The sequence below is a fragment of the Natator depressus genome, chromosome 3 (genome assembly GCF_965152275.1).
Source record: "Natator depressus isolate rNatDep1 chromosome 3, rNatDep2.hap1, whole genome shotgun sequence".
Lineage (NCBI taxonomy): Eukaryota > Metazoa > Chordata > Testudines > Cheloniidae > Natator > Natator depressus.
The window spans coordinates 37,361,521-37,373,262 of record NC_134236.1 but is presented as its reverse complement, the minus strand read 5'-3'; the positions used below and the strand labels follow the sequence as shown (position 1 = coordinate 37,373,262).

At 44.7% G+C, this 11,742-nt stretch overlaps 1 protein-coding gene and 1 non-coding gene across 2 annotated transcripts; both read left to right on the top strand.

Moving 5' to 3' along the window:
- Window positions 1-11,742, top strand: RPS7 (ribosomal protein S7). Its single transcript, XM_074947707.1, has 7 exons — window positions 1-68; window positions 780-861; window positions 1,291-1,362; window positions 3,931-4,074; window positions 6,171-6,235; window positions 10,387-10,537; window positions 11,586-11,742. The coding sequence occupies exons 2-7, from the start codon at window positions 787-789 to the stop codon at window positions 11,661-11,663; spliced, it is 585 nt and encodes a 194-aa protein (XP_074803808.1). The 5' UTR covers window positions 1-68; window positions 780-786; the 3' UTR covers window positions 11,664-11,742.
- LOC141985616 (small nucleolar RNA SNORA73 family) lies at window positions 11,274-11,478 on the top strand. Its single transcript, XR_012638974.1, has one exon. It is a non-coding gene; the product is annotated as a small nucleolar RNA SNORA73 family (small nucleolar RNA).

The window sequence follows — 11,742 nt, the reverse complement described above, 5'->3', positions numbered from 1 at the left end:
CTTCCCGGGCAGGGACCTGACCGGTTCTCGCGAGAGCTCTCCCTCTTCCTAGGCCGGCGCTGAGAGAGGTAGGTGCTGGGGCCGCCGACGCGGAATCGCGTTTTAGCCGCTGTCCCCGCAATACCGCGCCGAGCGGGCACCAGCCCCTCGGCCCGGAGGGGTCGGTTGGGGATGCGTCCGATTAGCGGCCTCCCGCGGCCCGATGGCCGCCCAGGAACCCGGCGCACCCCGCCTGGAGCCAGGGGGCACCCGGCCCCGCGGAGCCTGTCTCCTCCGGGCAGAGCTAGGGCCTCCGTCCGGGCTCGGGGGTCGCGGCTGTGGGGCTTCTGAGCCGGGGCCCCGTGGCCTCTGTCCAGGCCCGGGATCCCTACGGCTTCTCCGTACAGAGGCCGCCCCAGTAAATGATGGGCTCAGCGTGTGGGCTCCTGCCGGGCTCTGGCAGCGGGGGGAAGGGAGCAGCCCTCCGACCCGCCCCCCTCGAAGAGGCCGTGGCTTCTGCAGCGCGGCGTGGCTTCTGTCAGGAGCCTGATCCCAGAGACGTCTGACTTCTGGGACTCCACTGCTCGCTTTTCCCCATGTGACCGCTTTGAACTGTGCGCGGCTTGTGAAGCTTCTCGCCTCTCCTCTCAGGGCTGACACAAAGATGAGTTGCCTAGTGAGACGGATGGAGGGCCTAAATCTCTGCTGTGTCCAACTAACAGAAAGCCCTTGGCTGTGCATTGTGGCTAGTAGTCATGTGTCTGCTGACAACTGAGATGTTTCTGTTCTTTGGGTTGTAGAAAGGCCATGTTCAGTTCTAGCGCGAAGATTGTGAAGCCCAATGGTGAGAAGCCAGATGAATTCGAGTCTGGTATTTCCCAGGTATGTTAGTTTAACTCCACTATCCCCTAATAACTTGAACTAATGAAAGCACAGGTATAATCCTAGCTTGCTTCAAAACTGAAGTTAAACTGCCTGAATAAGTCTCAGTTTCCTAAGGAATATAGGAATTGCAGATTTTTACTTCATATTCTGCTTCTGATGGTAGCAAATACCTTATGTTTCAGAGGGAAGTGTAAGAACTAGTCAGTCACGCAGTGAATGATGTATGCATTTTGGGTGGTGAGGGTTAGGGTGTGTGTTCTTGACCCCATGGATCAGTTTATGCTTGGAAACAAATATATACAGACCGTTTATAACAGATGATTAGTGTTTAGCAAACTAGTGCATGTACACAAATGCATCAGAAAGTAAAATGATGTAACTTAAAACTGACAGTAATCAAAATTGTTCTCTAATTCTTCTCTGTAGGCTCTCCTGGAGTTGGAGATGAACTCTGACTTAAAAGCTCAGCTGAGAGAGTTGAACATCACAGCAGCTAAGGTAGGTTTCAAAAATCTTGCACCCCATCCGAAAAGGGTGACTGACTTTGTTGCCAACTGACAATTCAGTATGTTGGTATCTATCTTAAATGGATATTAATATGCCATGTGACAAGTGGTCAAAAAGTTTGAATTAAAGATGAATGCAAGATTTCATGGGATTGTCTTGCTGGATACTGTTGTGACTTAACAGGAGGAGGCAGACATCAAGCTTTGTAACCCTGTTTATTGGAGCTGACTGCCATAGCTTTTTATTTTTTATTTAAAATACAGTTCTAGTCTTAAAAGTGATTCTAAAAAATGCCATTAGAGCTTCCACAATTCTGACTCCAGATAAACTGATCAAATTTAACAAGTATAAAACCTATTTCTAACTTCCCAGACCAAGTTTGCAGGACTGGATCTGAAAATCCAAATGACTTCTTGCTTGCTTTACTAACCCTGAAGTTGCAATTGCAGAATCTTCATCAATGAAATGCAGACTAGAACTGTCCTGGTTTTTTTAATAGAACAGCTCTGGGGTGTCTAACGTACGTCTCATAACATTCATGTCATTATAAAAAAAAAAAAAAACCACCAACTTGGCCTATATAAAATGGGAGTAGATCAAGATACCAGTCTCACATAGTCACAGAGTAAGTGTCAGCTCTTCAGAGTTTAGTTTTAGTCTAGGATGTGATTGTGAAAATGGCATGAGGTCTATATTTAAAACAAAAAATACTTCAGAACAAAATTTGTTCGAATTACAAATTCTTCTGCCAGCCCTGCACAGCAAACCTAAGATTCAAAGGTGATCTTTGTACATAAGCAGTAATAAAACTTATGCAGGTTCTTTTGTCCCTAATGGTACCTGTGCAAACTTGTTGGGGGTCTATACCGGTATATTGACTGGAATTCAGTAAACAAATCTGAAGATGCAAACTGAATTGTGGACTTTAGGCAAGTGGCTGGGGTGTGCACACTGACTTCTAATGGAGCCTGAATCTGTCTCAGGAAGCATGCTCTTGGGAAGTGCAGTACTTGTGCCAAGAGGGCTGTTCCTAATGAGATAAGAGGGGCTATTGAACAGATTTTGAAACAGTGAGGGACACAATGCATTTTAGTAAATCCAACATGGGCCTCCAGTGAGGTGGGTCTCAGAGGGCTCTACCCAAGTGGTTTTTTGGAGCATAGCTCTAAGACAGAGGTGGGGAACCTTTTTTCTATCAGGGGCCATTGACCCACAGAAAAAAATTAGTGCAGGCCACGCACACGGGTGGGGCGCAGAGACTCGGGGCTTAGGTCCAGGGTGGGGCCAGAAATGAGGGGTTCAGGGTATGGGAGGGGGTGCAGGATCTGGGGTGGGGATAAGGGGTTTGTGGTATAGGAGGGGGCTCTAGGCTGGGGCCAAGGGGTTTGGAGTGCGGAAGTGGGCTCAGGACTGGAGCAGAGGGTTGGGCTGTGGGTGGGGATGTGGGATGCAGACTCTGGGAGGAGGCTGGGGCAGGGAGGTGGGGTGCAGGTGCAGGCTCAGGCTGGGTGGCAATTACCTCAGGAGGCTCCTGGTTGATGGGGCTAAGGCAGGCTCCCTGGCTCCGTGCTGCTCTGGGAAGCTACTGGCATGTCCTTAGGCTGAGGTGCGGCCAGGCAGCTCTATGCAGTGTGCGCTTCCTGCATCCACAGCTCCCATTGGCTGCAGTTCCTAGCCAATGGGAGCTGCGGAGGTGGAGCTTGGGACGGGCGCAGAGCTTCCCTGAATGCACCTGTGCTTAGGGGCCGCAGGGACATACCAGTCGATTCCAGAGAAATTTCCAGATGAAATTAGGCAGGGGGCTCGATCCAGCCCCCAGGCTGTAGGTTCCTCACCCCTGCTCTGAAGAGTAATGACCTAGAGTCCCATTCCATGATGCTGGAGGATAAGCTTGTGCCCAGCAGTAAAGCTGGTGAGGGAAGCATCAACTTCCTAGTACTTGCTCGCATACTAGGGAGGTAAACCATGCAGTACACAATCATGTTACCATGGTTATAAAATTATTTGCAAGGAGACAAAGTACTATTGAAATAGCAGTGTGGATCTTGGCAAATCAGTAGATGTGACTGACTAAGCTACCTTACTATTTGTATGAAGATGTTGCGTGGAAGACAGTTAGTGGAGGGTGTTTAGGCGATCAACCTGTTTGTGTTGATTTTTATCCTCCATGTACGCCATGGGTAACATTATTTTATTTGAAACTTGATCTCAGTACCAGCCCCAGGCAATTCCGTTGCACTGGAGACCCATTCAGTCTACGTATTGATGTCTACTTGTGTGAAATTCTCCTGTTTGAAAGGGTCAGTGAATCTGAATTGTAATTGCAACAGTCCAATGACATGTAGGGATACTAGCCTAATGGGTGAAAAGGCTATTCATTTCGTACAGCAATTTACAGTTGCAACAAAATACATTGCAACAAAGCTTGATGAGAAAACTGCCATTATTATTATGTTTAATGGATTTGGTAAAGTGCTTGCTGTTACTTCAAAGCTGACCTGTGTTCAGGGGATTTAAAATCAAAGGTAACTTAAGTGTATATTTTGTCTTCTATTTTAGGAAATTGAAGTAGGGGGTGGTAGAAAAGCAATCATAATCTTTGTACCAGTTCCTCAGCTGAAATCTTTCCAGAAGATCCAGGTCCGATTAGTTCGTGAGCTGGAGAAAAAATTCAGCGGCAAGCATGTGGTGTTCATTGCTCAGGTAAATAGTTGATTATTTTGTGGCTTATCACTCTGTATGTGGCATATTGGTTCCCTGAACCTGTTGGGGCTGGGAAGGTAAATGTACCGAATGTGTGGTTTGTTCTTGCTGTAGATCAAATACCTTTCTAGACACTGTCAGTCTGTGGCTGCACATAAATCTCAACAGCTTGCTTTAAGAAGCACTAGAGAAAAACTATATAGGATGGCCGAACCATACTCTGAAAAGGAGAAATAACATCTAACTGGAGTAGAGTCCTAGAAGTAATGAAACTTAAGCAGGAAAAATGTAAGCATAGTATTTTTGCAGATTCTACAGTGAAAGTAGAATAGAAGTAAGCTTTAATACAAACGGTAGGGAGAGGGAGTTTTATTTGCTGTCTTTTAAAGTAGAAAGGAAGAAGGGGCAATGCTAGTGAGATCTCACTTCCTTTAATCTTAACCTCCCCCCCCCCCCCATCCCCCCCAGTTTAAGCCAAGAAAAGCTTTTTGAGATGGGAATAGATGGATGGGAAGCCAGCATTAGGAAGAGAGCAAGCCCCTGGAGTTCTTATTACCAGGAGGATAACTCTAAATGGATGTATGTGTTTTTTTTTTTTAATAGTTATGAAGGCTGCATTTCACCTGTGAAGGGAAGAAGAGATCCATTTTTTTGTATTGTGGTTTAAAAGGATCAAAATACCTGAATTGAATTCATGTGACTGAGTATATTCTGCACAATGAAATGTCTCTGCTAGTCCTGCACTTTAAACTTTGGGCTCTAGAGCCCAAAGTTTAAACATCAGATGTCTTATACTCATATGCGATAGCTCACACCCAGCTTTATCTTAACACAATAACAAATATATAACACTGTTAATTATTGAAATCTTTAATGGTATAGAAAGGCTGACAAATTTGTTTTAAAGGATTATAACAAATTATACGACCGTTCATTGGGTACTTTAGAACATTTGGCTTCAGTGGTAGTGGCTTGGCGATAGCAAGTATGACAGTTCTGGATACTGCATATTGGAGCCAAGGCTCAGAGGGCTTGTCTTCACTATGCGGGTAAGTTGACCTAAGTTATGATACTCCATCAACGTAGCTTTGGTCAACTTGCCCCAGTGTCACTGCGCTATGTCAATGGGAGACACTCTCCGGTTGACTTCCCTTACTCTTCCTGGAGAGCTGGAGTACTGGGCTCGACCAGAGAGTGCTCCGCTGTCTATTTTAGCGGATCTTCACTATAGCTGCTAAATCAATCCCTGCTGAATTGATTACAGCAGCATCAATCTCCCCATAGTGAAGACCAACCCTAGAACTCCTGCCTTCCTAGTTAAACAATGAATCTTCTCACAACATAAGATTGCCTATGATGAGTTGCACTGGCTTAACTAAAGGAATATTTTATGCTGATTTTTCAACTGTTGTAGACTTCTGTGTGGACATTCTAACTTAAGAATCCATTTAAGCGAAACCAAAATCCCTTAAAACTATTTTAAGCTAAACCAAAGTAACCCACTTTTAAACTAAAATAAGTGTCCCTGTGGGGACAGTCTGCAGAAGTTTAACAAATGCAGTGTAAATATCCCTTTAGTCAAACTTCTACAACTTCCTCATGTAGACATAGCACAGGTGTCCAAAGAACTGACACCAGGAGCAGATGAATAACAATCTCAAGAATAATCTAGCAGGAAATCGTGGTGGGCAAAACATTCTGCAGTGTTTTTTAGCAACTATTTCTAGAAAAGGCCCCCGACCCCCTGATGTGGGTGAACAGATTATCTTGGCTATTAGCTTTGTTAAATACAAACTGTTCTCCCCAAACCTTTCCTTCTTCCCACTGAACATACTTGGCATGAGAATTTGTCAGAGGTTGCAGCAATGCACTACAGAAACTGACTTTATCATAAAGCTCAACTTCTACAATTGGAATGTGGTTTTGGGTATTTCCTGAGCATTCCTTGATGCTGTGTGGAAACAATTGTGGGACTTCTGCAGGAGAATGGTAACCCTTGAAAGAAAGTCATATTTATGACTTCAAATCTGAACATCTCTGATTCTGAGGATATTGACTAAATGTTTCATGAGGCTTGATATCACCTTCTTTCACAGAGAAGGATTTTGCCCAAACCAACAAGGAAAAGCCGTACAAAAAACAAGCAAAAGCGTCCCAGGAGGTAAGTAAATGTTACGCTGCTGAAATGTGTGCCGTTCCTCTTATATGACTTGCATGACAGCCATTTTGATCATACGTAAAGGGTCTGAGAAAGATGACAAGACAAATATTCTGGGACACTGGCTCTGCAAAGACTCCTCCTTTCAGCATGTAATGTTAAGGTACGAATAGTGCCCTTTACCATCCCGAACTTCCTTGCATCTTCAATATTCAGATCGCTTCTCTTCAAAATCAATCCCTCAATGTGTTTCAAAAACTTACTACTGTCACTTCATAATCTTGCAGTTCTAGAATGGCTGTGAGATAGCAGTGAGGACTGTGTTGTACAACAGTGGTCAGCAACCTATGGCATGCAGGCCAATTTTTAATGGCACACTGCTATCTGCCAGGGTCCCCGGCAGAGAACAGCATGCCATTAAAAATCTGGCCCGGCCTGCTCTTCTCCACCCACTGCTCTCTCCTTGCAGGGCAGGCAAGCTTCCCCCTCCCCCCACCTCTTCCCCCCAGCATGCTGGGTTCCTGCCCCTCCTTCTCTCCCTCCCTGCAGCCAGTCAGCTGACAGCCCTTGCTACGGAGGGGGAGAGGGAAAAGCAGAGCCAAGGGGGAGAGGGAAAAGCATATCCCCTCCAGCCCCCTGGTCAGGGCAGGGGGCTGGGAGCACCTCCACAAACCCAGCCCACGCTCCCCAGTCCTCTGCCCTGACTTCTGAACCCTCCTCACACACACCCAGCCCTCTACCCTCACACCTGCACCACCCTCCCCACACCACAGCCCTGACTCTGGCACCCCCCACACATACCCAGCTCCCCCATGCCCTCACTCTTGCACCCTCCACATCCCCACCCTGAGCACCAAATGGGAGCTCCTGTGCGCACGCACTCCCCCGCCCCCACATTCCCACCTGCACCCCTCGCACCAAATGGGAGCTGCCCAGTAAGCGCTCCACACCCAAACCTCCTGCCCCAACCCTGAGCCCCCTCCCTCATTCTAGCTCCTGGCCAGACCCTGCATCCCAACCCCCAGCCTGCTTCTTCACCCCCAGCCCTGTTCTCAGCGCACTCCCACCCTCATCTCAGTGCAGCAAGAGGAAGAGAATGGTAGAACCAGGGAGAAGGTACTCTATGCAGAAAGGGCCGGGACCCTGGCTGGGAGGAGCTGGCGGACGGAACCCCAAACCAGCAGTGGGTTGAGCAGCAGCGGGCTGAGCTGCTCAGCCCATTGCTGGTCTGGTGTCCCAGCCGCTGGTCCTGCTCAGCCCACTGCCAGTCTGGGGTTCTGGCTGCCGGCCCCTTGCCAGCCGGGGTCCTGTTTGCAGGCCCCGCTCAGCCCACTGCCGGCCTAGGTGAACGGAACCCCAGACAGGCAGCGGGCTCAGCGGGCCGGTGGTGTAAGATCGGCATTTTAATTTAATTTTAAATGAAGCTGCTTAAACATTTTGAAAACCTTGTTTACATACGACAATAGTTTAGTTATATAATATATAGACTTATAGAGAGACCTTCTAAAAAGCGTTAAAATGTAGTATTGGCTCGCAAAATCTTAAATTGAATAAATGAAGACTTGGCATGCCACTTCTGAAAGGTTGCCAACCCTTGTTCTACAACATTGACTTAGTTGTCAATTCTGATATTTTTGGTGTATTTCTTGATTTGCCTGATTTCTGGCCTTGCATGGAAACTGGCAGTACATTCCAAATGTAGTACGCATTTTCCCAGTCTTTCCATCTACATCCAGCACTCTTCTTTTTCCAGTAGTAGCTAGCAAAATATTTGCTAGCAGCAATTACAAATAACTGACTTCTCTTTTTCTGGTCTGCCCAGCCACTGTCTTAAGATTGTGGGCATCTTGGAAAACAATGAGGCAATGTATGTAAACTGAGTAACTTAAGTGGGTTGGGTTCCCCTTCCTCCTCCCAATAACTTGTTCGTCTGTTGTAATGCTAGCCTTGGAACAGATGAACATCTAGGGAATGGACGCTAACTCTTCATCTGTACTGCAGAGAATTCAGTCCAGGAATTACGTTCTAGCTAAATTCCCTCTAAGCTGTGTGATTGTGCAGTAGGCTATCAAGGGCTGCGCAGGCAGGAAGAGGTGTCTCTTCCCCAGGCAGCGGCCATGAGAGAGGGCTTGGGGAAGTCCTTTCTCTCCCTGGGGCAACCTGCACCCCAGCCAGAGCCCTCACTCCCCAGCCCTGAGCCCGTCCCACACTCTGAACCCCTCAGCCCCACCCCTGCCACACATCACCTCCATATTGGTGCACATAACAAAATTCATTCCGCACATGGATCTAAAAAATTAGAGGGAACACTGCATGCTAGCGTTAATTAGGCAAGGTAAAATTATAAAATTTGAATAGTGATTCACAGTGTACGTGCTGAGGGATATACATACAACCTACCCTTACATTTTGCCCCAAGAGATTTGATTTTTATTTGTGTAATTTTTGGATAGACTCACTTTTGTAGTTTGTTTGCTACCTGGGTGGGTGGGGAAGGAGGCTGGGCTTGCATGGGAAGCTGTGATCTAGGAGGTAATTTTTTTATTTTTTTTATTCTGACTTGGGGTAGAGCTAAATTCTAAAGAAAAAATAGTGTCCTTGGCACTATAAGTTCAAATTTAATCAACAGTTTGCTTCTGTTAAACATTTTTCTCTAACTAGTTGGTCTGACTGAAATTGTGGACTACTGTCTACATTCACTGAGTGATTTGCACTTGGTGTTGGTTTCATTCTGGGATACAATCAATTTCACTGTAATTGTAATGTCAAGGATAATATTTAATTCTGTGTGTTTTTGTTTTTTTTTTTTTTGTTTTTTTTTTTTTGGAACATATGTAAATTGGCATTCAAAGAACTTCATAGGGCACTTACAGGAATTTTTGTGGTCTAAGATGTAGAAAACTCTATCTGATGCTGCAGCAATAGGGCTGTATGGGGGAAACTTGCATTATAATTCCCTTAAATTGCAAACACTGTTCTATGGAACCTGCTAGATGAGAGTCTGTGTTCCATTACAGAATCATCTCTAACACTGCAAGAAGTGGGGCATTGGAGGGGAATAACCCAATATTTTTGCTTAAATGTCAGGTTGATACATCCTAACCTAATGCAGTAAATACACTCTTAAAAGTAGAAAGAACAAGGAGTACTTGTGGCACCTTGGAGACTAACAAATTTATTGGAGCATAAGCTTTCGTGGGCTAAAGCTCACTTCATCAGATGCATGCAGTGGAAAATACAGTAGGTAAGATTATATACACACACACACACAGAAAAAAAAATGGGGGTTGCCATACCAACTCTTAAGAGTTAGTATGGTAACCCCCATTTTTTCAAACTCTTAAGAGTTGGTATGGCAACCCCCATTTTTTTTTCTGTGTGTGTGTGTGTATATAATCTTACCTACTGTATTTTCCACTGCATGCATCTGATGAAGTGAGCTTTAGCCCACGAAAGCTTATGCTCCAATAAATTTGTTAGCCTCCAAGGTGCCACAAGTACTGCTTGTTCTTTCTGCTGATACAGACTAACACGGCTACCACTCTGAACTCTTAAAAGTAGTATCCCTCAAATTCTTCATTTGAGGAAGTATTACACTTACAGGTGGCACTATTAACTTGTGTAAATACAACTTGCTTACACTGAATAGTGAAGCATTGATAGAAATAGTGTAGTCTCAAATATCGCTTTCACTACAAACTACTCAGTTTTATTTTGTACTGCCATGTCCCTGGCTCCTGGAATAGCTGCTGAGATGAATTGTGGCATGGTCACAACTAACTTTTTGATATGGTGGAGTACGGAATTCATGTTTACTGTTTATTTACCAGCCCATACATTCCTTTGTCCCGAGAATTATGGTAGTATCTCTTTGGCAGATTATAGGGGAAGTATGTTTTATAGTCGTCGGACTAAACTTGCCAGCCCCTTGAAGGTTTAATTCAGGGGTTCTCAAACTGGGGATTGGGACCCCTGGGGGGGTCACAAGCCACCCCAGACCCCACTGTGCATCCAGAATTTATAATAGTGTTAAATATATAAAGTGTTTTTAATTTATAAGGGGGGTGGCACTCAGAGGCTTGCTATGTGAAAGGGATCACCAGTACAAAAGTTTGAGAACTGCTGGTTTAATTGATGAAAATATTGTATTTCAGCCGTACACTTACTGCAGTGCATGATGCCATTCTCGAAGATCTGGTCTTCCCTAGTGAAATTGTGGGCAAGAGAATCCGCGTGAAACTAGACGGCAGCAGACTCATAAAGGTCCATTTGGACAAAGCACAACAGAATAATGTTGAACACAAGGTAAGGAACTAACTTTATACTCTTCTCTGTAACACGGAGTTGTGATGAGTCATATAGTTGAGTGTAAAACTCAAAACTGTGGCAGTGGCAAGAGTGTGAGAACTCTGCCCTGATCTTTAATTGCATTTTGGACTAAGGAGATGCTAAGAGAAGTTTTGAAATCAAGCTTTAGTTTGACTGCACTTGGCTGCTTTACACTGTGCTTTTGGTTAACTAATTTGTGGTGACCTTTTTCGTACTTGCTCCCTCTTAGTATGAGTGGTAGAAGATGGGTTTCTTATTTATAATGAAACTCTTGATCTTCAAAGCCAGTGTACCAGCTACATCATGGGGTAGGGGCCCCCACATATCTCTGTCACTCCGTTTCAGCTGCCTTGTGGATTGAATAGCTCTGAAAGTCTGAGTCTGTTCTGCTGGCAAATCTATATGATTGATTGGGTTGAGTCTTAATGTTCTACAGAACATTATCACCTCCCAAATAAAGAATTCTGGGAAGTAATCTCAATATGGAAGAATTGTCATCAATTTAGTATTTCACTTAGTCTAATTTTTCAGGAAATGTGGCTTCATTAGTGCTGGTACATAACATAAAACTTGTTCAGAATGAGGTGGGAAGCCTATCATTTCCTGTTATAGGATTTCTTAGCAGTAACTTAAGAAACTAGCCAAATCAAACTTGGAATAAAATGAGTTTTGAATGCTGGACTGAATCAGTTCCTGAATGCATCTGTCATCTTCAACATAGCCATCCGTTGAGGTTACTTGTGGGTCTGTCCAACTGGTAAATGGGAGTATAGCCCTAAGTGCAATGATGTACAATTCCCTTCCACAGTGTTGAAGAGCAAGCCTGTCCCTGGTTCTAGAGCTGATGAGGGCAGCATCCTTTATATACTTCTCAGCCTCTAGACAATTACTGAGGAGAAACCATGCAGGGTGCAACTTGAAACATAATATATAAAATTATTATGTCTGAACTATACAGCAGAACATGCAGCTTTTAGAAAAGTTATTGGAAGTAAACTAATGCTTTTATACTTTTTCTTTCCAGGTGGAAACATTTTCTGGTGTCTACAAGAAGCTCACTGGCAAAGATGTTATTTTTGAGTTCCCAGAATTCCAGCTGTAAAGTGCAAGAATGACTGAATAAACAGTTTGATTGTTCATATCTTAAGCAATTTCATTAAACTAAACACTTTATAAAAGCA